This window comes from Poecilia mexicana, unplaced genomic scaffold (assembly GCF_051168715.1).
Source record: "Poecilia mexicana isolate PSO_F unplaced genomic scaffold, ASM5116871v1 scaffold_4, whole genome shotgun sequence".
Classification (NCBI taxonomy): Eukaryota; Metazoa; Chordata; class Actinopteri; order Cyprinodontiformes; family Poeciliidae; genus Poecilia; species Poecilia mexicana.
The window spans coordinates 13,504,201-13,532,038 of NW_028263373.1; the positions used below are offsets into that span (position 1 = coordinate 13,504,201).

At 40.3% G+C, this 27,838-nt stretch overlaps 2 protein-coding genes across 2 annotated transcripts in view; one reads left to right on the forward strand and one right to left on the reverse strand.

Moving 5' to 3' along the window:
- Positions 1-4,920, forward strand: part of xpr1a (xenotropic and polytropic retrovirus receptor 1a) — a 65,508-nt gene extending 60,588 nt beyond the window's left edge. Inside the window, exons 13-15 of the mRNA XM_014973409.2 lie at positions 312-451; positions 536-757; positions 1,060-4,920. Coding sequence (XP_014828895.2) covers positions 312-451; positions 536-757; positions 1,060-1,117 — 420 coding nt within the window. The 3' untranslated portion in view covers positions 1,118-4,920. The remainder of the gene's footprint in view (positions 1-311; positions 452-535; positions 758-1,059) is intronic.
- A 1,671-nt stretch (positions 4,921-6,591) lies between these two features.
- On the reverse strand, positions 6,592-27,819 carry sin3b (SIN3 transcription regulator family member B). The gene is made up of 19 exons (XM_088004988.1): positions 27,050-27,819; positions 24,414-24,520; positions 22,923-23,076; positions 21,449-21,811; positions 20,989-21,144; positions 20,114-20,239; positions 19,739-19,828; positions 19,485-19,603; positions 18,977-19,190; positions 18,699-18,815; positions 18,293-18,531; positions 17,347-17,530; positions 15,735-16,623; positions 12,845-13,014; positions 12,582-12,755; positions 9,477-9,569; positions 9,294-9,388; positions 8,634-8,832; positions 6,592-7,796 (listed from the first exon to the last, which is right to left on the reverse strand). The coding sequence occupies exons 1-19, from the start codon at positions 27,158-27,160 to the stop codon at positions 7,560-7,562; spliced, it is 3,837 nt and encodes a 1,278-aa protein (XP_087861114.1). The 5' UTR covers positions 27,161-27,819; the 3' UTR covers positions 6,592-7,559.
- Positions 27,820-27,838: the final 19 nt, after the last annotated feature.

A 27,838-nucleotide genomic window follows, 5' to 3' on the forward strand; every position in this document is an offset into this window, starting at 1 on the left:
CATTTAACCAAAAAAAAAAAAAAAAGAGTAAAATGCATCTTCATTGGAATCTGGGAAGGACGTGGCTTTAATTTATGAATTCCAAAAGCTTTACTGCTTATCAACATGAATATGATGAATCTTTGGTGAAGGCAACACCTTAATTGTTTAATTTTCCCCTGTATTTATGACCTCAGTTTTTAAACTCTTACTATTTAGATCTTTCTGTGAAGCACTTTGAATTGTCTTGTACACGAAATGTGCAACAGAGATAAATTTGACTGCCTCACCCATAAGGAGCACCCACTGAGCCATGCTCTCTGTCTGTCCAGGCCTACTACTACTTTGCCATCGTGGAGGACGTGCTTCTGCGTTTTGCCTGGACGATCCAGATCTCGCTTTCTACAATGACCGAGCCTCACTCTGTGGGCAACATCGTAGCCACCATCCTGGCTCCTCTGGAAGTCTTCAGGTGAGTCTAAAGTACATTTCCTCCTCACGTTGCTAAACTTTCCTTGTGCTCCAAACAGTCCTCCCCTCCTTTCCTTTCCAAAAGGCGCTTCGTGTGGAACTTCTTCCGTCTTGAGAACGAGCATCTGAATAACTGCGGCGAGTTTCGAGCGGTGCGAGACATCTCGGTGGCGCCGCTCAACGCCGACGACCAGACGGTCCTGGAGCAGATGATGGACCAGGAAGACGGCGTCAGGAACCGCTCAGGCAAGTCCTGGAAGAGGAACCACAGCCTGTCCATGCGACGCCCCCAGCTGTCCTCCTCACAGTAAGTAACCACCGACTGACGCATGCGGGACACTTTCAGGTCCCACAAACTGGTCGCATATATTTGGAAGTGTGAACAACCACGGCAAAAAAATCTGATTTGACAAAACAATCGGAATTGGGTCACTTGAGGCTGCAGTGTGAACGTAGCCTAAGTGGTTTATACGTGTTGAGGAAGAAATAATGTATATGAAGTAACCTGAAATAAGCCGTTATGTAAATATTAGTTCAGTAACAGCAAAAAGATTAACATAAAAGATGTGAATAATAAATAAGTGTATCTGATTTTCTGTTTTTCTTTAGCTCAAAGAAGGACACAAAGGTGCTGATTGAAGATACGGATGACGAGGCCTTCAGCTGAGTGCACTCCAACATCTAAAACACACACACACACACCATGCTATACTTATAAGGACCCGCCTTTCTTTTCCTCCTTCGTAGTTGGTTTAAACATCAGCGTAATCGCTTAAATGAATAAGAAAGCTCCTCACCTTAACAGAAATTACCTCATCTTCATAATCTCTGTGTCTAGAGTTGGTCCTTAAAAGTATAGACAACACAAAGTACAATCCAGAGACACACAAACACGAAGAGAAACCCGCTGAAGCACAAGCAACTCGTTCATCTCGGTGCTGTTGAGGAGAGAGCCGACGCCACATTCACACTGATGTCAAAGAAACCTTCTTCACTTAACCTGCAGAAAGCAGACCACACTGCCTGGGATGATTCACTGCTTTTATCGACAATGACTTCTTTACTATATGTTTGGGGTTTTTGTTTGTTTTGTTTTTTTACGTTGAGATGTTTTGGGGTTTTGTTGAGTTTCTCTTCAGGACGCGCTGCAGACGACTGTTCACACGCCTTTCTAACACCTCCAGGATCAACAGGGAGAAGACGAAGCCAATAAAAGACTAAACCCAGGAATCTAAGGAAGGACTGAACACCATATCTAACAAATCAACTGGTTTCAACTTGTTGATTTTTTTTTATACTCCTTTTGTTGTGTGTTGTTGTTTTTTTTTTTGTCTTTAGCTGTAGTGAACGATCGCAACCCTTGAAGCACTTGCAGGAAAAGTGTGTTTACAACATAAAACGTGAAAAAGGTTCCTTGAGAAATATGAAAGATGTTTCGATTCAAACACTTATCTTTGACGTTTCTTTGTTATATACGTTTATTACTACTATAGATGTTTATACTAATCGACTGTTGATGTTTTTTTAATAGCGTTAAATGTGCCACGTCTTTTCTTAGAAACACAAAGCCCTGAGGTACTCCCCGACTTAATTAGAGGATTTTAAATCTCTGATATCTTAAAGTGCTCTTTTACACTGACTTCAGCTAAGGTGCATGGTCGCAATTTACACTGGTTACCAAAGTTTTCTTTCTTATGAATGTGATTCAAATGAGGATAAATCTGTTCATCATGTCTGCCTGATCGAGTCGAACGATACCAGAGCCGGAGTTTCGTTTACCTGCTGCACTCTGCTTCATTTTGTAGTCAGCCAGTGGCTTGTTGGAAACACGAGTGGACATTTAATCCTACAAAAAGGTCTTTATATAGGTTCATCTCGGTGAATTAGAATATCACAAGAAAGTCTATTTAGTTCAGTAATTCACAACATTAACCTGATGTAGATTCAAACTCTGTTTGGTCCACAGCAAACAGAAGAGTGGACCAGCCAATCTCCAGTATTTACTACAAATACTTAGCTGGGTCTCTTTTCACATGAGTTACTGCATCAGTGCGGCGTGGCACGGAGGAGATCAGCCTGTGGTTCTGCTGAGGTCTTCAGGAAGTTGAATTAAGAGCCTCCAACTTGTTTGTATTGTCTTTGGTATCTCGTCTTCCACTAGATAATAAATAGCTTCTCCATTAGGTTCGGTTTTGCTGGCCAGTCGTGGTTAGTCATGACTGGCCAGCTCATTGATGAGCTTAAGCTCATCAATGTAGCTTAAGCTCATCAATGAGCAGAAGCTCATCAATGTAGCATATGCTCATCAATGAGCATAAGCTCGTCAATGTAGGTATTGATATCTTAGATACCTTTGGCACTGTGGAAATGAAATCAGCATCTCGAGAAAGATTGAAACATGATTTGATCTAAAGTTTTCTGGTAAATGGTTGAGTTCTGTGCAGCTCGACTTGGTTTTATTTGAACTTTGAACAGCAGTCCTTTATTTTTCTCTTTATTCAAGTTAAGATGATTTCGATGTCTCTTGTTCAGGAGTGTTCAGAGTTAGCCAGTGTCCTTCTGTGTGTGGTGTTAATTACACAGTCATACTTTTTCTTTCCACTCAACTTTCCATTAATGTATGGCTGTTCTTCCCCACAACTTTAACTTTACATCTGCCAACTGTTGGTTAAGCCACAATCATCAGTTAACAGAAAAAAATGCTTGAAAAGTTTCCCAGTGTGTCATAAATAAATGAGTTTCACTGATGTTCTAATTTACCAAGACGGGCATTAAAGGTGATGCTAACCAGCTAAAAACAGAAACAAAATAATTTTCATGCGCTGTGGTTTACTGTCCAGAGATGAATACATTGTATAGTTTTAGGACTGAAGTCTTTGTAACAGTTTAAATTAGAGCTTCTTGCTGAATTGGTTTCTGTTTGCAAACAGAAACATTACTGGAAATGTTTGTGCGTGCTTTGATTTCTGTGCTCACAGCACCAGGGTGCTGATGGAAACCAGGATTTCTCTCTGCTGCCAGATTAGTCCTTATGTTGACTTTTGAATAAATTCAGAGGCTAATCTGGCTTTTTTTATTTTTATTTCTGTGAATGAAATATTTGCCGATTGTCAGACTTCAATTATTCTGCGCTTCATTTATGTTTTTGATCTTCAGTGTGGCCTCGCCTGTTTGACTTCAGGTGTTGTGGTTTCTTCAGATAAATATGCTGATGTCTGCTCTTATTTCTCCGCTGGCTTTGCTCACACACGTTTCCAGAACCTCTAAGCGAGTTCCTTCTTCTAGTAACGAGCCCTGGCTGTCCTAGAAAACACGACGCGTCTTTTTGTTGCTTGCACTCCCTTCCGATCTTAATGTGAACTGGAAAGTTTAAAGGGTGGAAAACCTCTCTGTCCACATTGATACTCTGCACAGACACCAGACATTCGCACACACGCTGACACCTCACATTGTCTCTCTCGTCAGTTTTGTATAAAGGTTTTGTCGTCTTGCCTGCATGCTGCTCTTGTTTTTACTTTGTACAGAGCTCTTAATTTATTCAACATAGTGTTTATATTAGTAATATTTGCACACACCGACAATGATGAATTTTTATTTGTAGCCATTTGTGCTCCTGGACAAGCAGTATTTTTTAGGCAAAGAGGAGCTTTTTGTTGATTGTGTGCAATCCTGCACTCTTATTTTGTTTTGCCTCTACCTGTGTAAAGCTGTTGAAACGTGTTTGTAAGAAGAAGAAGAACCGATGTTTCGCTGTGTCTTGTTGATGGTTTCTTTAAATTTAAAAGCCTCACGGCGGGGGGCGGGTGACGGGGGCAGATTCCTGAGGCTGTTATGCTGTTTGTACATTTGTGAAAGTGCATGAAAACATTTGTGACATCTGTTGTTGGTGACTGTCCTGCAGACAGAAGCACTTTGACACATTTCAGTTCAGCCCAGGAACAGACTGTGGTCCAAGCAGAAGTCGGTAAACTGATCCCAGATCAGTTTAGATGACCTGTGTCTGTTCATAGATGCTGAAAACAGGGTTGTTTTGTACAGTTTCGTGTTTGATGATATGATGGTGAAAAACCCTGACATCCCGTTTTCTGATTTTTTTTTTTTTTTTTTTTTCTTACCCCCCGCTTGCTGAAACCTTCATGGTGTAAAAGTGCTTAAATGTGTGCACCCCTCACTCCCCGATTGATGTCGTTTGTACCCTTTCTCTGAACTATTTGAACGTGCTAGTACCCGTAGTTTGGTAGATGGATGTTCTGCTTTGATAACTTTTAAGAAAAACAAGAAACTAAATGTGATTTTAAGAGAAAATGTCTGAACATTTCTCCCAGAGTCGCTTTTACAGAGTAGTTTGTACATGTTGAGTGTTTACCAATGTTCTATGATGGTTTTTCTCATGGTCTTTGTATTTCTGTAAACACTTTGGTGATCCTGTCATATCTGGGTTTTATAAACCATGATTATTTTTAAAACTCACTCTGCCTCGTGACCCTTCTTTCGCCTTCTGTTTTTAGTCTCCATCGGATGAGAAGCTCTGCCTAGGGACATTTTCAGCTTCAGTGGTGCGTCGCTTCAGCTCTGACCGACCTTTTGCCTGATTCACAGGTACTTTAGAGTGTGTTGGTTTCCTCTTTGTAGCCGGCTGTTTGTTTTTAAGGTCTGTGTGGTATGTCTCAGTCCAGTTCAAAGCCAATTCTTCAGCATTCCTCCTCTTTTAAGCTGACTGGTTGGCAGGATTTACAGATTGGTGACGTTTTTTCCTTCATTCTTTGTGTTTATAGAAGTTAGTCACCCCTTATTGCCTGAAAACAGCTTTTTGGTGGAGAGAAGACTGAGCCCAATTAATGTTAGAGTTTGTTTTGCCCCCAATATTAAAAATGCCCACTCATATTCCAGTAGATTTAATAAATGCATCTAAAGTCAAGATTTACTGCAAATTAAGTTTGTCAAAATTACTTTTTCTAAGCTAAACATAAAATGCCACTTTTAAAGTTGCAACCTGAGGTTTAATAAAAGGATGTTTGCATATTTCTTAAAACCGTCACTATGTTGCGACATAAAATTAGATAATTTGCGGGAAAAAAAAAAAAAAAACCTTGTTCGATTTGCCTCCTGCCAGTGCTACCAAAGACAACCATCCCCTTCATGACCAGTATCTTTAGTTCTTATTGCCTCCCTCCTTTCATGACCCACTACAAATTATTCCTGGTCAGATAGCAGCTTCTGGCAGAAATCCTGAGGCAGCAAAGCCATTCTCCTCTGTTTAATTAATAACACTGATGTTTTTTTTTAAATGGTAATAAAATCAGGCAATTAGGATGTAATTTGAAACCTTGGTGGTTTTTAGATCAGTTTCCTGTTTGAAGGTCCGAGCTTCAGGTTCCTCACAGACATCTGGACATTTCTCCCAGAATTTCCTTGTGCTTCTGTGAAACCAGTTTTCCATCAACATGCTTTGCTTCATTTGTGCCAGAGGAAGCAAAGCAGCTCCAGAATACGTTCCAGACATTATTCACTACTGAAGCAGCAATATTCTGCTTCAAACAAATGAAAAACATGAAGATGAATGCAAGAGCAACAGACATGAGAAATGATCCCATGTTCAGCCTGTTACATCTGTCCTGCTTCAGAAATTATTTTTAACAGCCATGTTACAGTCTGGTCATCTAAAATAATTATTCTACTGCCTTTGAAAAAGTCCTGCAGACTTTAGAGATTATCCGGTTTTAATCAGCTCCTCATAATTAATCTTCAGGATCATGACAAAACCTGTCATGATCAGTTTCTATTTAAAGTCGGAGCCCAAGTCCTACAACTCTGCATCACACTCAACACTTTGTTTTGCATTAATCCTGCTAAAAATGTTCTCCGTCACCCTTCATTCAATATCTTAATAATAATAAGTGTCTAATTTAGAAATACAACACTAGAATTTACCATTTTAAAGTAACTTTTCTGCATAACCGAAGGTAAAATCATTAACTGGACTTTAAATCTGTTGGGTTTGGATGACGTACAGTGAAGTTAATAATGTACTTTATGATGCGTTTGAGTGCAGCTGCGGTATCTCGTGTTACTCCTGCAGCTTCTTCGTGGCATTCAAGCTGATGAATATCTGGAGCAACAAACAACCCGTCAGTCCAAGTCTAAGAAGGTCACAACTAGGTTGTTTATTATCTGATAACTGATACAAGATAAACATTATACATTCTTTTTAACACTGATGATACTTTGCTTTTATTTTCAATGTCAGTATGCAAAAGAGAACAATGCAAAAGAAATGTTTTGTGAAATCATGGATAGTACATAATTTGACTGTTTCATTAATATTAAACCCATTAAATTTAAGCACTCCTTGTTGCCCCGGTGATAACTCATTTAGCTACAACACAAAAAGGAAGAATACAAAAATAAAAAAAAATAAAAAGAAGAGGAGCACGAACATCAAGGTTGGCTGACAACAAATACTTTCAGGAATCACATGATCTTCTGATGTATCGACTTGTGTAGATGCATATATAAAAATACAGGATCCCTGTATATATGCACATACAGTAATAATGTAGATACTATAGTTATAAAGCCTGTTCTGGACTCACAGACAAAATGTAGAGAGCAGGATACACATACACACAAACATTTACCATTATCTCTCCATATAAACACGCATGAATCAACCAACAGGCAGAAGGCTCTCTGGCTTCAGAAGCTAAAAACTACACTCAACATTTAAAAAAAAAAAAAAGGAAGACATTCACATTTCTGAAACAAACTCCATGATCTCTCGGCTGATCAACCATCAGTCCTGTTAACTCTAGAGCCGGGATGATAGATCTGCTGCAGATGAGCTCTGTTTGTGCAGTTGCGTCCGACCGATCGCATCAGTCAGAAACCGTTTGCTTTCATTGATTACTTCAGTCTGTTGGTCCTTGCCCTCGCTCTGCACGCTCACTCACCGACTCGCAGTGTTTCTGCCAGTTTTATTCATCCATGAGTGACCATGTGGGAGGGAGGCGGAGAAATGGGACTGTAGCTGTTCATGTCTGTTTAGTGTGCAGATGTCCTGTAAGTCCATGCATTTACCTGTGAGGGCGCCGCAGGCTGCCTGCCGATCTTCACGGCGAGGACGGGGCTTTGCTACTGCTGTAATGAACCTGGTATCTGTTGACCGCCTGTCCTTTCAGCTCGGTGGACAGGCAGGTGGTCTTGCAGGGTATGAAGTCCTCCTCCTCCTCGCCCATTAACCAGTTCTGCACCGAGCGCTCGGCCGAGGCCGGGACGTGACTGGCCAGCCAGCTTTGGTGCCACTTGTCGAAGCGTTCGTGTTGGCACGCTGCGACTTGGTGCTGTGACTGTAGGAGAGCGGGAAGACGGTCAGCGTCCTTCACAGTGTTCAGGTCAAACCTCCACAGCTTCTGCTCATTTTTTAAAGGGGCAGTATTGTGTGTTTTACAGCATAATCAAGTAGCAGTGTTACCTTCAGTTGTTAAAAAAAACAACATGCCACATATATCAAATATGATGTGGAAGAAATTGGACTTCCTCATGTAAAGCCTTAAAATTGAGTCTCTGTTTCTTTAAAAACTCCTGCTCTTTCTGAAACTCCGCCTTCAGGAAGTTGTCACAACATCCCTCCTCCATTAGCCTTTAACAACCTTCTTACCAGGGATGTTTTTGATGAGGGAATGACATTAGATGATAAAGGTAAAAAAAAGTTTATCAAGGAACATCTTTAAGGTTTCTAAATAAGAGATCTTCCAAAATCACCAAGAAGACGAACAAGGGAGGGAGGGAGAGAGGGAAGGATGGACGGACAGACGAGTTGATAAAAGGACAGAAATATGAAGATATATAGGCCTGATGCAATGGGGGGAATATATGTAGTTACATTAAACAAGTGACAGCGAGTTATTTATGTCACTTAAATCCTTTCAGGTCTAGTTTTGCTTAAACTTTTGGGCCAATCATATTATAACCAACTAATGTACGCAGGAAGTACTTCAGCAGAATGGAAAAACCAACAGTTGAATCTCACATGAAGTATTCTGACAACTTAAAGACATCTTCTGGCAAAGTGGGTGGGACCTTTCAGGAGAACCAATTTGTGCAGCTGAGTCAGGTCAAAGTGTCTTCAGCGCGTGTGTGCAATTTAGACGTCTCTGGTATGTGAGGTGAGGAGCAGCACCTACCTTCCTGGCCTTTACCAGCGCGCCGCGGCGGTACATGTAGTCCTCGGAGTTCATGACAAACACCATCTTGTGAGTGTTGAGTTTGAACCGACACTCCAGACTGCCGGCATTTTCCACGGCCAGCTGCCGGTGCCACTCTCTCCTGCAGCGCATCGCCTCCACCTGCCGCACCTGCCAGCGCCGGAAACGCCGCAGGTTCCTTTCCAACAAAACACATTGATGAAGACTTAAAAAAAAAAAGTGTTGGTTTGCATAATGCTCATTGTTCACACAACTGTTCAATCACTCAAACTTTCACAGTGTTGCATTAGTTACATTTTATTTTCAGTTTCTTCATCTAAATCAGACTCTTAAATCCAAATACACGAAACGGAGAGTTTCGATGCTTCCCAGCCAAATTGTAAGATAAAAACCTGTCGATTCCTGGTAGCGATGTATAAAGTAAGACATTTTTAAAGTGCATCCTGATGTAGACTTTATAGTCAGATGTAGCAGACATTTTGGCTAAAAAATGTTGAACTGCTTTAATCCCCAGAAAAGTATGAGGAACAACCCATGAAATTTGTTAAACAAACCATCTACTGGTAACCATTCAACAAACCAGAAGGGAAATGCTCTGCAGTGGCATAAACACATCCTGTTCTTTTCTGGAGCTCCTACCTGGGCAGGAACACAGGTTTGAAGAAGTAACCTTCTGCCTGAGAGCACAAACTGGACTCTGTCCCCACAAACTGCTCCATGTAGCTCGACAGGCACTGATGGAAACAAGAGTCATGTTTAATCATTAACTTCAGACGGATTGTTCTTCTGTGTGTAAACATGTTTATCCATTAGCATGGCTACCTGAACATCTAACGGATCATCAGCCTGAGCTTCCTCGGTGTCCAGCAGCTCGAGGGTCATCGTCACCTGACCTTTATTTTGGATAAACATGACCTGAGAAAAACAAAACATTATCAATCTGAGCAAGAAGACGATTCAAAAAGTGCTTCAACTTTAACATTTAAATTCTCCTTTTTGTAAGGACCTCATCCATCCCAGTTTCCCTGCTGGATGATGTGTTTTTTTTATTTGTGCACAGCAGCATTACTCCTGCAGAGGTTGCTCGGCCGCCGTGACGGTAACAACCTCTGAGCTGAAATGCTGTTCACTAATTCTGTGCTGCAGATACGAGTTAATGTTAACAGGGTTACGACTCTTCTATAACACTGCATACTGTTCAAGGGCTCATTTTTATTATTGCATATTTATTATTTAAAAGCTCATAGTCGATTTATGGCAGGTAGATGGGAGGAAAACAAACGGAAAAAAGAAGAAAGAAACGAATGGAGGGAAGAAAAAATTTATTATTTTTAACTAGAGGTGTGCCGATCGATCGGTCACCGATCACAATCGGGCCGATTTTCGTGAAAAAGTGCATGATTGGTGATCGGCGATCATTGGCTCTTGTTGCCGATACCGATCATCTCATTTCCAACCTGCCTGTGCAGCTGGTCTCCTCTTTCCTTCACTGCGTAAACGCGCAGCAACAAATCCTAAGCGATGAGGAACTATAACGCACTGAGTGAATGGGGAAGTTTGCGTGTTGCGGCGGAAAATTAAAGCAGGTCAAAATGCATCAACACAACGAAGCTAATAATATGACGTAAAACATTGCCATACTTGAGGAGTTTGGCTACATCGAGGCTCACTGCAGTAAAAAAGACATACGGAGGATCAGATAGCAGGTAAAGCAGCGCACAGCTACAAACACTCACCCGGATTAGCATGACGGTCAGAAAGCTAAACAAATAACCTGGAAAATTATTTAAGTCTTCGAGCTGCGATGTAAGACGCTGGTTCTGCTCTCGCTGTTGAAATGCTGCTACGCTACAGGTAGTAATGTTTCACAGACGGAGCTTCGCTTCTGCTCCACCTGGTAGTGACTCTCACACCGAACCTCTGATTAAAGCTGCAGCATCTAACTTAAAAAAATACATTTTACATACGTATTAAAACTTTCGCTGTCCTAACATGAGACAGATAATCTCTGAAAAAATAATCGATCTCCTCCCTGTTCTGCATAATTACTCCGCTCAGTCAGAAACAGCCAATCAGAGCTAGCAGTAATCAGCTAGCCGCCATGCTAACAGGAAGTTTTCATTCAGTAACTCTGGATTGTTTATTGTAATGGAACCTGTTTTTGCCTTTGAATGTTAAGTTTTATACTTTAATTTTTTTTTTTTGGCAATGTTGAGAGGTTTTATTTTGGCTCTTTGCATTATTTAGCCTCTTCAGAGCCTTCATACGTTATCAGTCTGTTAAAGGTAGTATTATCAATAGCAGTACAATTCGCACAATGCCTTGTTTAGTTTAGTTTTCTTCTTGAAAAAAGTTATTAAAAACAAGTTTTTGTCTAAATTAAGGTGAATTCATGGTTCCTTTTTCCACATAATGTAACTGGTAGGGTTTATGATAAAAAATAATAATAATAATAATTATGTGATCGGTATCGGTGTATCGGCCCTCATGAGTGATCGGTATCGGTAGGAAAAAACCTGATCGGCACATCCCTATTTTTAACATTAAAATAATAATTGCAACTGGTAATAAAATTATTCAAGCCCAGAGTTCACAGCATCAATTTTGATTAATTAATAAAATTGCAATACATTAAGAATGTTAACGCAGTTAATCGCATATTTTATTTGGTTCACTTATAAATCCAACAGAAGCAAAAACGGCAAACAAGGCAACAGGATTATTTTTTGCTGAAATCATCACGGTTGACGTCACAGAAGCACGGCGTTTATGGAGGTAATAATGGATGCCGCTGTCTATGGGTCAATTTTAAAGTTATTCAGAGCTGGCAGTATTGTCCCCAAATCATAACGGCACAAAGGAAACTAATAAAAAGAAAGCACAAACAACAGTGCTGGCCTTTTGCGCAGCACTGAGATTCAGTAGAGAATGTTTGTTTGGATGTGCGGTCAGACCAGGAGTGGCGGGATCGCGATGTGATGGGCTTCACTGACACAGACTTCTTTCATCAATTCATAATTATAATTTTCAGCCACTGTTTATGTCCTGATTTGCTGCTTCTGGCTTTTTCTGAGGCAGAATGATGACGCATGTCTCACATCAATGATGTAAAACTCATAAAAAAGGCGACATGACCGCTCAGACTGCAGATGCTTTTAAAACTACCAGATACATATCGGAAAGAACAAGTGGCACACACAGAAGTGGCACAAATTAGGTTTTTCAGGGAGTGAAGAGATCGGCGTTGGGCCTGGAAAAAGACAGATATCTGTCACATCTATGCACAAAAAGTTGGCTTTGCGTCACACAGTGCGTTTGTGTGTGATTTAGGCTCGGTTGGAAAACACAGCAAACAGGTAAGGGATGAAACTGTGGAGAGGCTATGTGGGGCAACACAACAAACATGGAGAGGAAGATGGTCTAAGACGAACTTTTTTGTCAAAACCGACACTGAACAGACCATGTTTAAAGTAAAACAAAAGGTGGCAGAATCATGATGTGGGGATGCTTTTCATCAGCAAAGACAGGGAAGTGACCAAAGTTGATGTAAGAGCCATTGGAGATGAATAGAGTTCAATACTGAAAGAAAAGTCGATAAAAACTACTAAGGATCTGAGACAGGGGTGGACATTCATCTCCCAGTTGGACGTCGATTACCTTAGAGGTTCAGTCAGAGGCAAAGTCAACAACAAAAAAAAAAAAAAAAAAAAAAAAAACTAATGTTTTCCCAGCAGCCTCAGAGGGATACACAAAACGGCTTTATTTACACTGAAAATATATTGCAGAGAAGCATACTCCATTTCTGAATTCAGTTTGTTGCAGTATTTGTGGGTATTTGAGTAAAGAAGGCCTGTTAATGTAAACTTTTAATCTGCTTTAGTTTCACTCGGGGTTATCCAGCTCTACCTGCAGCAGCACTGTGCTCACCTTGAAGCAGTTCTCTTCAGCCATGATCCGCTCAGCCTTCCACTGGTAGCTCGTCTCCCAAGCTGCTCTGACGCACTGGGAGGACAGGTTCCCGCCTGCCGCCCCTCTCTTCCTCTCAGCCAGATAAAGGTCCACCACCTGCAGGCACACTTCATCGCTCACCAGGTGCTGCAGCTGAGGGCAGAGGAGAATGGGTTACAGAACAACTGCTTCAAAGCGGAACAAGACCAAGCTAAAAGACAGAGGCGTAGAAGCATAATCACCTGCCGGATGATGTTGTGGATGACCTTGTCGATGGTGAAGCCGATGTAGGCGTGGATGGTGAACATCTCTCTCAGCGTGTCTTCATACTGTGTGGAGTCCAAGTTGCCGTCCAGGAGACTGCGCACCATGTCCAGGAAGGCTGGATAGTACTCTTCTAACTCCACCTCACCTGCGGACAAAGAGGCGATGTTACGGGTTTTCACACCGTTTCGTTAAAGAGCAGCTTAGTCATTTCCCTCCAGGTAGAAGTCGGCGTGTATCTGAAACCCAGAGCTGTGTGTGTTCTGCAGGGTTGACATTTACAGATATGCAAATCTATTCTGGGGCGGTTTTAAAACAGATCTTCAGATTTAACTGGGTATTTTTTTTCCTATTACAGGAACTACACTTTATTTTAAAGCACCATTTCATGAACAGCTCTAACTTTTGTCCTATCAAAAACCTTAAAAGGCAATTTCTACTAGTACTAGTATTTAGTTGTCCAGTTTGCCTGAAGTAGGGAGCAAGCAGATGGAGGTTTTCCTAATTGCTAAACAGTCAGAGTTGGTGCTTCGAGTTAGAGGCAGCAGGAAGTTGAAAGGGTTGGAAAACTCCTTAAATTAAGCAAGAAAAATGTTTTGCTGGAAAGAGTTTAACTTTAAATTATCTTTCCTGTCCACCATTATTAGTGAATATTAAGGGGCAGGACGCGAGGTTTAAGCGTTGCATGTTCCCAAAGTAACAGAGCACCAGTGGTTAGCTCTGTTGTAATAAATGTTAAGCTATACATTCAGATTTATCAACCCTTTGACTTATCTGATCCAGTTCCAAACATCCAGAAACTATCTCAGTTCTCTATAATCCAGCAACAATTTTCACCTCCTGGTCTGCTAGCAGCTCATCACTTGCTTTTCTCAAAATATTGCAGCAGGGTGAACGTGAGTAAGCAAATCGCCCGTCATGGCTGCCTGACAGTCAATGCAGCCCCACCTGTATATTTGACCTCAATTAATTTAGGGAGAAGAGTCGATCTATAAAAGGCGACTACTAGATGCATTGATCAACTAATACTGCAACAAATGAGCAATTCTGAAACTTGTATGATTAACAGATTATTTTAACTGAAATCTGACTTTCACTTTCTGAACACAAACAAGCCAAGTAATAGAACAGGTGTGAAGCGCCAGCTAACCACTTTCTCTCAGCTTCCACACACATTTTAAGATCAGGGATGCACAAATAGATAGATTTGAGCAGATATTAGTATTCGATAATATTGATTTTATGGCCAATCAAAAAATATCACTTGTATGCAATATTTCACTAACAATTTGATACCTTGGGGAAAAAAAGGACCAAACCACTGATCCTACATCACCGTCACTTGACCAAGATCCTCTTCCTCCAGAAACAAATGGGAACCATATTAACAGTGAGATAAATATTGCTGTTAATATTAGCCCTGTTTATTTATCGTACCAAGACTAGGGCTGAAACGATTCCTCGAATGAGTCGAGTACCTCGATTACTAAAATTCCTCGAGGAAAATTTACCTGCCTCGAAGCTTCGTTAATTTATGTTTTATTAGTTAGCGCACCGTGTTCCACTTCCGCCTCTGAGTTGTTGACAAAAGCTAAGCCTCAGCAGCTTAAAGTCCAATCTTCAAGATTGGCCCGTGGGGATTTTATTGATTGATGATAATGCCCGACTTTTTATCGTTTTTGGGGAACCAATAAGCATCCTTAAAATGACTGGGGGAATGCCTGGAGTACGGCAGCATTTCTCCTCCGGGGCTGCTGGTTGAAAGCGAACGGCGGGAAGAGCGCTGAGGTGAGCGGATAGCCTGAACAGGGCAGGCGGCTGAGTAGCTGATGCTTACCGTGTAAATGTAGCTTTACCGACGAACCGCACAATAAATTTCATATCCCGGTCTGAAGAAACGGGTGGCGGAGCGCATCGTACATGGCTGGTAGATGAGTTTCTGAGTGTGACCAGTGAAGGTGTCGTAAATATCCCGTATTTACTAAAATATTTGTTTACAGCAGCCCTAACCAAGACAGATATGTTAAAAAAATCACTGGGTGATGTCGATGTTATTTATGCATCTCTATGTAGGATCCATGATTTTTCAGGCATAAACTCCCACTCTTTAGTCTTTTTAACCCATTTTTTTAACCCAACAGCACAATCAGAAAGGTTCAATTAGGTCTTTTTGTTTTCCAGATACTTACATATTTATATTTTTAATAGCAGAAAAAGATACATAATCTGGTACAAGGGATAGGGAATAAAAATCTTTCATCCTTTCAGATCTGGAAATGACTTAAATTAAATCCCAATCATTTCCAGACTGCATCGTCTGCCATCATATGATCACATGCACAGCAGGAAATCTGATTCAAACCTACCTGTAGACTCAGAGATTATTAGATTCACATTTTCTTTACATCACATGTGGCTAATGTTGTTTAGATGAAGGCTTTTATAAGAATAAATTGAAGCAACTAATCAAGTTTGAGTCCTGTAAATCGGCTGGTCCCTGATTACAGCTCTTTAAAAAGCCTGACCGGACGATTCCGATTTTACCCAATACCATTTTGTTGGTCTGACATGTTGCTAAATATAGCAAGAAAGTTTCTAAGTTGGTAACAGTGGGGTGACTATTGTTAACTCCGAATGTGCAGACATGACCTGGTGGGCGGGGCTAACAGTCAAGCCTCTCTCATAGGGGAGCAGAAAAGGACACTGGATGATTTTTAGACCTTTGCTCAGGTAGATAACATCAGTGGATAAGATCAGCTTCACATGCAAGTATCAGCCGATCATTAATCTTCCAAAACTAAAGAAATCAGTGCTGATAAGTCAGCAAAGAGGAGTCCTAACCTCCTCTTTGCACTGACAAATACTTACTGGGCTGTTTGAGGCGGAGCTCCATGGCCAGGTCGCACGCCTTCTCCCTCCTCCCCTCCGCCATCAGCAGCCTCTCCCGGCTCTGTTCCGCTCGGTGCTCCAGCAGCTGCCGTTCAGCTTGCCGGTAAACCCGCAGCAGCCGCGAACACAGAGTCTGGTGCAGCCGCAAAAAGAAATACCAGTTGTTGTTTACAAAGAAGAGGTTATAGACGCCATCCAGCTCCTTCTGGTGTTCTGCTTCTGGGTCGCGGAGGTCCACTTTTTCTCCCACGGCGCTGGAGCTCGCCTCCATGGGAGTTGAGCCAGGGGTGGAGGAAGTCGTCACTGCAGGTTGGTTCGTGCTACTGGATGTGCTGGAGGGCTCAGTGTCCGTAGGCTGAGATGGGCTGCAGCGCCTCCTCCTGGACTCACCGTTGAATTGCTGCTGCAGTTGGGACTGGTTCTGGTTCTGGTTCTGAGCTGGCTGTAATGGAGGCTGACTTCCTGTGGCTGTTGCTGCTGCTGCTGCTGATCCCCCTGACGCACTGTTCAGATGGCCACTTCCTCCTCCAGCTGCTGCCGTTGGTACAGAGGCTCCGCCCCCTCTTTCTGCCCCGTCCTCAGGCTCCGCCTCCTCATCGGTCCATTCTTCTGTATCACTGAGCTCACCGCGGCGAGAGAAGAAGAGGTCGGGAACAAAGTGCTGGATGATGCGCTTGATGTGGTCCTTGTCGTCCTTGTGGATGGTGGGCTGCCGTTTCACATGATAGATGATGAGGGAGGAGGCATCTTCCAGAATCTGCTTGTCCTCATATGTGAACATCATGTGAGGCTCGCTGGAGGACATCGAGCCCGAACCGTTACGGCTCTGATGACCAACGCCTCCTTCTTCTGTGCTCTGCTCCTGACGCTGGAATGAAGGAAAAACAGTTCAATAAAGAGATAGTGAGGAAGATAATAGAGGTGCACTGCAAAATCACAAATAAGTACACTTGAAACAAGGCAAAACTAACTTACAAGTGACCTTTCAGGACGACATAGAAGCTTGTTTTATGTCAATAATTACTTAATGCTGATTTAAAAGAAAGCAAACAAGTCCCAGTTCCACTGTCAGATTATTTCCCTTCCAACAAGACATTATTCCCAAGTGAAATAATCTGCCAGTAGAATGACTACGTTATTAGTATTAAGATATTGACTTAAAACAAGCTCCTTTATCTTGCTGAAAATGTACTTGTATGTTAGTTTTAGCTTATATCAAGTGTACAAACACATTTGCACAAGAAACTAAAAATACTTTGTAACACTTTGTGTTTTTGCAGTGTTTATAACAGGTTTCATAACAATGATGAAATTGTGAAAATAAAACAGCCCAGTTTTGCCTTTTTCATTAAGTTGCTCTAACCGTCAAGAAGTCCAGTTACATGGCTGTGAAGTTTCATACCTCAAATCATCACCTACATTCAAGAGCCATGGTTTTAATTGAAGACATGTGTCATGATAATTCCCTAAATGATGATTTTTCATCTTATGTGTAACAAAAAACTAGTGGGAAAGCTCAACTTGAAAATAAACAAATGTAAACAGAACAAGTCTGTTGGATGTTTCTTTAAACGTTTATCAAGACGTTTACCTCATCATAGATGCTTTCAATCTCATTGAGGAGACTTTTTGACCGCAGGGCCTTCATGTCATTCTGCTTGAAGTTCACTCCTTGGTGGTCCAGGGACTTCAGGTAGGCTTTCTCATACTGCTCTCTCCAAATCTTGTTGAAACCCTGCTGGGCCTCTCTCCACTCCTCCTCCTTGGCTTTCAACCTTAATGGTGAAAAACATAACAGTGATGCATTGTATGAAACACAGTAATAAATATTAAGTGTGCAACCAGATATTAAAGCATTTGGAAAATTCTTGCTATGGGCTTTCAGTTCTCCATACAAGAATGCAGAACAAATGCAGAGATGTTTTGAGCTAAGACTGATACTTAGGGCGCTTAGGCCAAACAAAAAACCAGACAATAGAGACTAAAGTCTGCCGTCTAGTCTGATACCGAAGCAGTTATTTAATTTTGCATCTGGTCATTTTTCTTTGTAGTTGATTGTTTTAATGTATTACAAGAGAAAAATTATGCAAATTTTCTTTTTTTTGCCCCCCAATAAAAAATAATTAAGTCCAAACCATGCTCTATAGGTTACAGGATCTCAGCCACTTAAGAAACACATCAGGTGTTGCTTAAAATCAGTTGCAGTCCTTTCAACAGGCCTATTAAAATGCACAGCGTTATAGTCAGATAGTATCCTACCAAATATTTCATAGAGCAGTCCTTTGTGATGGAGATATTGCAAAGATCTACTTGGCACTGACATAAAAATATTACAAATCAGCACTTAAGTTGATTCAAGCTCCCACAGCATGAATCAACATCCCAAACCATAAAACATAGAGTTTGAGATGTTCATTAGCGTAGATAACAATCCTACAATGTGAGCAACAATGCATGTTGATGTAGAGGATGTTGAACTTTTAGAAAAGATGAGTAAAAAAAACAACAACTTGAAGTTAGAATATAAAAAGACAAACCTCTTAAGCACCACAGGCACAGCGGTGGCGGGACTCTTCTTCAGTCCCTCAATGATCTCAGGGGCCTTGTCGCCATAGATACGATACACAGCACGGCGCTGGATGACCTCAGAGGTGCCACCCAGGCAGTCATCTAATCTGAATCTTTCCTGGTCCTCTGGTGACAGGCGAGACAGCTTCTTCTGTACGCTCTCCAACACCCTGATGGTGGCCAAATTCGTCTCTAGCACAACGTCCAACTACAAGTTTGACAAAATGTGACAGACGGAGCATTTAGATGAGACAGTCGCATGTTTCGCAACAATGGAGTTTAATAATGAGATATTTTAAAAGACCTAACCTGCAAATAGATAAAAAATCATATGCTTTATTAAAAAAAACATTTCACAATAAATATTATGGTCACCTCAAATCTTTCATCCTCACAGCGATGCAGTTGCTCTTCATACGGAGTCTTCTTTGAGCTAACAAAGGTCGAGTCCTCCGACCAGGAGGGGAATGAAACCCATGTGTCATTTAGGACCTTAACATGCACAGATAGAAAAGATTATTAATCTGCAATCAAAGATTTGCACTTGCAAACAATATTTAATCAGAATTTACAATATTTTATGTGAGAAAAAGACGGGGGAAGAAAGTCTTCAAAACAAAACAGAATAATACTATGACGACTTCTGATTGTACCTCTTTGCAAAGAGCAGTGCGCCCACTGCATTTTGGCTGCTGATAGGTCTTGGGCAATGCTCTGTAGCTCGAACCCAGGCGTTTACAAGAGGCATAATCCACTTCTCTTCCACCTCCTCCTTCCATGTAACGATCAGCGAGCCCCGACACAGCATGAGAGAGCTCTTTGTCCCCCAGAAATGACTTGAACTGAGAGTACAGCTCAGGAAACTTCCTGCAAGATGTCACGTATGGAGAGAAGTCCAGATGAACGACTGAAAACATTCTAAATATGACAGGATTTTAATTATCCAGTGATAGTCGTAACAGTCCTCTAAATTAAATTTATGCTAATTTACAAAAGTATGAATATTACAGTGTGAAAATTAATTTATAGATATAATTATGTTTAGTTCTAAGTTGCACCTGTTGTAAAAATGGGCTACATTTTTAAAATTACATCAACACTTGAATAGTGGGCATCTTTCTTATCTTCCAATTTTATTTATCCATATTTTAAGCCACTCACCCCAGGAATGGAGTCACTAGCTGTAGCAGCTCTGCCCCAGAAACCACTTCTTGGTTGAACAAGGCAATGCATCGCAGGAAGTTCTCGTACACCTCCTGGCTTTTAAACAGGCGACGAACCTGAACAAATGGGGATATGACAAAAACAATTTAAAGAATTAATACATAAATAAAAACAAAACAAAACTGATCAACCACATAAGAAGAAAAACCAAAGCAAAATCTAACAAAAACTCATGAAATCTGGTACCTTACCTTATCAAAAAAGGAGAATTCTCTTAAGACACCATGTTTCCCGACAGAAGCAAAAGACTGATCTTTGGCGCAGGGATACTTCATCTTTTTCTGAGTAAAAATAAGACAACTGAACTTTAATGTGTCCTACTGCTTTTTGTTCAACTCGTCTCAGTTACATCTGTAAACTCTGTATAAAACAGGAGATTATGTAAATATATTCTCCCAAACTTGTCAGAATAAAAAACTGCACAAAAATATTAGGAAAGAATATTAGAGCTACAGGTTCAGTGTTGCTATTCTTTGTAAAACAAAACATTTTTCAAACGTTCACAGATTAAAAAAGCAATTAATCTGTGAATCGCCAGGAAAACTTCATCAGCACAGAAAATTTACCTTGAGCAGTGGGGACATATGCATCAGCAACGGTCTGGGCCTCTTCTTGTTCTGTTTGGTTATCGGGTCTTCTTCCTCTGACTTTTTCACCTGCTCTTTCCCTCCTGTCAGGGAACTCCCTGTGAACTACATGAGAGGGAGCAGAAACAAAAACCAGGAGCTCAATCATAACTCTTCAATATTAGTACAAGTGCAAAAGAAGGCGACATTATACACAAAATGTAAAAGATCAAAAAGTAGTGGATTCTGCCAGTTTCAGGAAGTTAAACACTTTTTAAAGAGCTTTTTAAAACAATTATGATCTAAATTTAAAGATCAAAAATAACTTAACTTTCTTCACAGCCTAACTCCATTAGGAAATAATGTTGATGACTTATTGGTCTTTTTTTGCCTTTGGCAGCTTTGTTGCATACAGGAAGTTTAACAGTTATTAACCAAAGCTTTTAGGCAACAACTACAAGCTGTTTTTAATGTGGACATTGTTAAATATTCACTCTTGAAGGTGTGTAGTAAAAGCAAACAAGGAGCCAAATTCATCAAACATTTTCTTTGAAGTGTTGGAGGAAAGGCTGAATGTTGGGGCATGGATGTTTGCAGTCCTGCATGAATCTTTATATATTTGTAACTAATTAACTAATCAATTCCTTAGCCTGAACTACAACACACAGAATAAGAACAAATTTTAATTTAAAAAGAGAAAAATGAATGAAAAACGGCAAAACAAATTTAAGTTAAAACTACCAACATTTTTTAGATTATTTGAAAAGAACTATGATATGCTGGAAAGACAAGTGAAAATTATCAAAAAATATTAAGCTACCATCTGCTTCAACAGTGGATTAGTATTTATCTGTGTCCATTTTTGCTAGACCTACCAGTGATCGCTTGGCATCAGGCAGGAACTGTCCAAACTCAGCAAGTAGGTCCTCTTGTCCCTTGAAGAGACTGGCAACTTTGGAAAACACCTCATCTTCGGTCATCCCGCTGCTGCCTCGGCCGCCTCGACTCTCCTTCACCTCCAGCTGCTCCTTCTGTGGTGTTTTGGAGGATTAGAACCAGAGGAAAGTTTAACACTTTAGTCCGGCTACATATCACAGTTACTACTTGCGTAGCTGTAATTGTGCTTCAGAGATGCGTTTTCTGGAATGCGTTATGTTTGGCTCCATTTTAAAAATTAACACAAAGTAATGGAGAACATAATTCATTCCTGAAATACCAGAGCAACAGTAGTCAGGTCTTAAAACAACCAGTAAGTGCTGAAATCTGTGAGGTGGAAGAGGACAGGATAATAAATACAGCCACTCAGTAACCACAACATGTCTTAATATTTGGTACCTGATATGTATGAAGGATTTCTAGGAAGGCTCTATAAATCTCAGGGTGGTCCAGGAAACGGTTTTTAATCTTGTTTACATAGCTAATGGCACTGTCGAACTCTACGGGGCTTGTCTCTGAAGCAGGGGGGGAGATAGACGAGGTGGTGGCCTGACTGTGGCCCTCTTTGCTCGTCAGGGGAAGAGAAAGTTTGCTGGGAGGCTCTGAAGGTCCTGCTGAGGTTGAAGATTGGTTGTCTGATGAGGCCGCCTTGGTGTCACTGGTCTGGGCTGGTCCTGCTTCTGAATGAGCAGCAGGGACACTCCCTGAGGTGGCAGCCACTGCAGGAGTGGTCAGACTCTTCGCTGGCTGTCCAGGAGACACCTGCAGGAAAGATGAATGAATCATCACCTTCAGTTGTTATAAAAATGCTATATTTATCAAACATGACTTAAAAGAAATTTGACGTTGGAATTTAATGTCTTTAAATTAGGCCTCTGTGTCCTTAAGAGGTTAACGCTCTTTCCGACATTCAGCACATCAACATTCCTCTATTACAAACTTTCATCAGAGATTCTGGACTAAGAAGTAGCTCAATAAGCGCAGCAGATGCTCAGTTCCACAAAGTGTTTACTAATTGCTGCTGCTGGTTTGAAGGAGCTGAGTGGGAGAGGTGCTTTGTAAGATCGAGGAGGAGCTGCACATGGAAGGTGGTTTGTATCATTGCCACTAGAGATTCAAGTATGTCTCAAACATGCATTAAAGAATCAGAGCAACACTCCAGGTATGTTTTAGTCAATTTTAAGTCAATTTCACATTCATACTGTTAAAATGAACAGCAGTAACAATGTTTCTCATATGTTTTAATTGGGGTTTGGTTTATATCAGATTCATTATTTTATGCTTTGAAATGAAAATGCAGCCTATTTAGGAGTCTGAGAAAAGGAAGCACAATCATAGCTACAGCACACAGAAACATAAAACAATAATTAGGTAAGCAACTATGTAATGGTGGGCATTTATTGTATCATTCATCATTTTTTGTGATAAATTTCTTATAAGAATTCCAATTTGTTGTCACAATTGTTGGTTATTTTCTGCACAAAGGGAACATTCAGCACCACCCTCTGACAGCCAGTAGGGATGAAACTGAACTATCTGAAATTAATAGCTTTTCATGCATTAATTGTTTGCCAAACGTTGAATATGGGAGTCACGTATAACACATTTAGGAACATGTGACTTTTACAGAGCTTGCTCGTGCCTAACAGGTAGGAAGAGGTGGCACTTCAGTCCTGTAATCTATTTAATCCCCTAAATAGGAAAGTTTCATGGTACATTTTAATGCAAGTTCTACTTAAGCCCACCCAAATCCTTCCAAAAATGTAAAAGTTCTCTGGGCTTAAACATTAAGGACCTTTTAACAGAGGAGTATTGATCCAAAACTACAGTCATACAATGTCTTTGGGGTTTTAGGAGATAAAGGATGTCTTACCTGTGTAGTGAATGGTGACTGAAGGAAAGCCATCCCATTCTTGGGGATCTCTATCCGGTAGCCTGGTGGCAGGAAGGCATTAAAGCCCAAAACGAGGTCTGGGTGCCCATGAAATAGTTGTGACACTCTGTTTATAACCCCCGGTGTGTCGATGCTATTTAAGAAATAAACAAACATGATAATGTAGCTGGCAATAATAACCAGCTTCTCCTAAACATGAAAACAAATGGAGTCTAAAAAGTATAGTTTAAAATAAAATATAGTTTAAAACAATCATGATAAATTATCTATGTTAAAATTAACTGGTACATAATTAGAGTAGGGTCCTTTCTAAAAAAAACATTGATTATCTCTGAAGCAAGCAGGTGATTCTTGGGTGTTAACATTCAAGCAAAGTAGCTAAGCAAAGTAAGCAATCATCTAACGGCTCCGTCAATATGCCAAAGAAATAGTATTTTTACATGAGCGTTCCTCACAACTACGGATTTTGAATTTCTCGCAGTCACTGCTTATCGTACAATATTACAAGATACTGCTAAAGAAAACTGAAGTTACTGAGGATTCATCTTTGATACAATAACTGAATTTGATTGAAACTTTAAAAAAAGGGACTAAAGGCTTGCCAGGCAAGTAACCTGTATGTAAATTATAATGTGTAAATATTACTAGCCTGCAGCTGGTAACAATAATTTAAGTTCATAACAGGAAAGTACAGAAGCGCCAAAGCACTTACTGATCACCTTTAGTCAAGGTCAGGTGACAAAAAGTTACAGACTCAAAGAGTCGGTATAAGACATTTTGAGTTATGTCTAATTCACACAGCATGATTTTTATGCCAATTCATATCATGATTTTCTGCTCCCAGCAATCTTAAGGACGCCCCGATTATTGTAATGACTCATAAGACGATCTCAACAGATATTCCTGCAGTGTGTGGTGTGCAAGAGTGATCTGGTCTGCTCTGAAAGACATCAGGACTGCTCTGATCTAAAAATCGGGAAAATTTAACATGTTGGATTGTCTTAGCCTGATTGGGGTGTGACAGGCAGTCAATCGGAAAGAAAGGTGATGGAAATATGGAGGGGAAACTAAAGTACAGAAGATTAAAACCCTGCCATAGCACACTAGTAGACATCATGGAAGTCTTTTTCAGTTTATTAAACGTTGCTTCTTCCATATTTGCTTTCTCTGAACTCGCATTTGGTCTTGAGACGTTTTGCGAGATTTCCCATAATAAATCTGAATGTTGGCGAGTGAAATCGATTCACGTATGGTGTGTTGCTCCTGCCAGGTGGCTCAACACCATCCACTTTGCAACCAAATCTGTTAGACCCAAGATTTTTTGTCGTGTGTGGGGTCTCTTAAAATCTTGCCATGTAAACCAGACATTAGTGTTTAGTTTTTGATTTCACTGAAGATTCCTTAAAGCTCATGACACTGAAAGCTTAAAATACACAAGTTTAGTCTATTTGGATGCATCATCAGTGGTACCTCTGTGACTTGAATTCTTTCATGATGTCCAAAAACTTGTTATATATGCCAGGGTCATTCGCAAAGCGAATTTTAACTTGGTCCAGATATGACAAGGCATCTTCAACCTAAATACAGAAGAAACAGGCAGAAGGGGGAAAACACAATTAGTCTCAAACAGATGTGTAAATCATAGTCACAATATATAAATGTGTGCTACTGGTGAAATGAATGTGACAGATGTTATAGACAATTGGCACAGAACTAAAAAAAAAAAAAAGAAAAAAAAAAAAAGAAAACTGTACAAAACTTTTTCAGATTAAATTTCAAAAACCTCATCTTTTATTAAATGAACCAACTACAACCATAAAAAGATTGTGAGAATGCTTTAATTCCAGTGGGTTCAAATGAAGTCAGTTTCTTTAGATGTGTTCACTGCTGCTGATCTAAAAGCGTTCTGCTAGAATCCTGATCAACACAAAGAAAATGGAGCACAGTAAGCACAGCACTTTAAGAACTGATATCAAAAATCCAGAGAAAGAAGTCAGATATGCCCCTTTGAGATCCCTCAGGTCATCCAGGACTCGTTTACTCAGCATTCCCAGGTTTAAAACTAACAAAGGGAGACAGCATTTACAGTTTACATTTTCCTCACCTCTGAAACCACCTCGCTGTAAACCTGAGACGTCCAGGATGCGTGGACTCCACTACAGATGCACCAATCAGTCTTTTTCTGGCTTATAAAGATAGTTTCTGGGGGGGGTTTTCTTGCGTACCAACACTTATTTTAGCCAATTATGATTTTTGTTTTCCTCCAAGAAATGCAACAAGAGAAGAATGTATTGTAGGTCTTTTGACAGTTGGATTTTTGATCCAATATCAAATAAAAGAGTAAAAAAAAAAAAATCAAGACCAATCTCTAATATCCATCTGATTTTTTTGTTTTGTTCATTTTTTGCCTTTTGTGCATTTTCTCAACCATTATTTAGTACTAATCATGTTAATTTAAAATAAACTTTCCTTTTTTTAAATTCTATTGCACTTTGAATTCTATTGTGTGCAAATGGTGCAGAATAGCTTAATAATTATAGAATGGTCTCAGCAGTGTTTTAATAATACTTTTCAGATGAACCAAAACATGCAAATATTTTTATCCGTTATGGTGTTAAAGGCAATAAAAGGTCCACTATTTAGCCAAAAGTCCTGCACAAGTTGCTGGTAAATAAAAGTTATAATTGAATACAATAACCCAACCGCCAACTTTACTACTCTACTAATGTTTTTTTCAAAATAAACTACTTTCACAGATAAAAGAAACCTCTCTCATTGACAGTTTAGAGGCATTTATTTATTTTGACATAAAAGTTAGAGTCAGATAATTATCCCTTTTGGTGACCAACAATTCAAATACTGAAAAAAAACTTTCCAACTGACTGAAAACTTTAAAACTTTACTTCCTGCATTTTAAAAACACATTACTTTTAAAATTCTTCTTAGATATCTGAAAATGGTTAGACATGGTTTAATGTAGAAAAGATGATAACCTTCTAATTCCTGTTTGCTACTGAAATAAAATACCTCAACCATCTGGTACAGCATTTGTTTCTTGTTTTTTTCTTTTTGTGTCATTGTACTTAAAATGATTATCAGTTTCTGTTATCATATCCTTGATTTATAATGCGTGCATCTATAGTTTGTTACAATAGGTTTTGTAAACTAATCACTCACATGGCCATGCATTTACTTAATCCAAGTAAAATCAAGGCTGAAAATACTGTAAATTTCTTGTAAAGACAATAGTTACAAACTGGCGTACTAAGGCTTTGTTTTAAATATGCATTTTTATTGCTTTATTTGTCATATGTAATGGCTTAACTCGAGCAGCAATGTAATCATTTTTTTGTAATGCAATCAGAATAACCTTGTGTATAGTTAGTATGTTAGAAAGCTGCAAACCAACCTAATATGTTAAATAAAAGCATTTTTTGTTTTTTTTTTTAAAAAAAGATTCAACGTTGATCAACCTAACCTCGAAATAAAAAGCAAAGCTTTGTTTCCAACAGTCTAGAGAGGGTTATTGCGGCTAATGTTAGCCATAATAAGTCCCCTAACACTAACTACACCCACCCGCATACACATTTACACAATACGTTCAGTCCCCTCTGGTTCCTGGCCAACTGTATTGTGTCGGCAGGAGCAAACCGATTTAATAAAACACCGCAGCCACAAAGACATGTGAAAACGAAGCTGCTAATCAACCGAAGTAGCCTTTTCTTGGCTGGCCTGGCTTACGTCCTCCACTTTGTTCGAGCTGGCTGAAAAAATCCAACAAGAAGGAACTTCCCACAACCGAGCTCAGACTAAATGTTTGCTCACAGCAGCTGCCGCTGATGGCGTAAATACTGAAAAATAAATAAAAAAGTAAAACAAACTGAGTCCCCCGAGTGTGAGTTACGCATTTGTTGAAAAACAGCTTCCACGTCTAAACCTACATGTCAGTCTTGTGCTAGTCAGCGATGAATTACTTTTATTATTAGCCCAGTAAGCTAACTACCGTTAGCCAACCGTTCCTTTCACTACTCTCGACGGTAAACCCAGAGCAACAAAATGGTTGAGACACCGACACTTTTCTCTCATCTTGTCCGTTGTCCTCTTACCTTAAGCTTCTGGAAGTGCTGCTGCTGCACTTGCTTTTGTGTTATCACGTAAGGCTTGTCTTGAATTTGGTTTATTTGCTTGGCGGTGCTGTGCGTCTGAATCTTCGCCATTATATCCCCGGCGTAGGGAGGCTTGAGAGCCGCTACCACAACTTGAGAGGGAAGCTTCGGCGTTACCTCCAGTTGTTGGCTAGGCGACAAACCGTCTTCTCGGTCGGGAAGCCAGCCTGCCAGCGAGCAAACCCTACTTTGCCTAGCTGGACAGTCTCGACGAGCAGAGAGGGGGGAAAAGCAGGCAAAAAAGAGAGACTGGAAACCCAGCAGAGTGGAGAGTGATGACAGACAAGCTACTACTCGCTGCGACTTTGACTGAACATCACGGTCGAATTAAGCAAACGAATGCACGAAGGGTCGGTCTGTAAGCTCGGAGACAATGGTTGTCGTTTTACGTATTTAAAATAACTATCGCCTGTCTCTTTAAATTCGGCGGCAGCGGTCTATCTTGGCGTCCGGAAGCCAGAGTAGGAGTGAAAAATAAGAAGAAAAAAAACGGAGTGAAAAATTGAAGTGCGCAGCCGCAGCGATGGGAGGAGCCGAGTTCACAAGAATCAGATTGCTCCACTCCCCCTTCACTGCTACAAAAGAACAATGTTGCCCCGTGTAAAATAACAGCCACATACTCGCTCACATTGGAAATAAAACTGCAGGAACGAAGCTCTGCATGCAAGGTACACCAATATTAGAGTATGTGTATGCAGTTGACACGAATTCAAAAAGCACAAGATCAAG

What these genes read in the sequence shown, in the direction of transcription:
- sin3b (XM_088004988.1), bottom strand. Translation starts at nt 27,160, where the DNA reads ATGGCGAAGATTCAGACGCACAGCACCGCCAAGCAAATAAACCAAATT. An exon ending in GCACTGCTCTTTGCAAAGAG is followed by an intron (nt 18,816 to 18,976) that starts GTACAATCAGAA and finishes GTGCATGTTAAG; the next exon opens with GTCCTAAATGACACATGGGT. An exon ending in GCTCCGCCTCAAACAGCCCA is followed by an intron (nt 13,015 to 15,734) that starts GTAAGTATTTGT and finishes CTTTGTCCGCAG; the next exon opens with GTGAGGTGGAGTTAGAAGAG.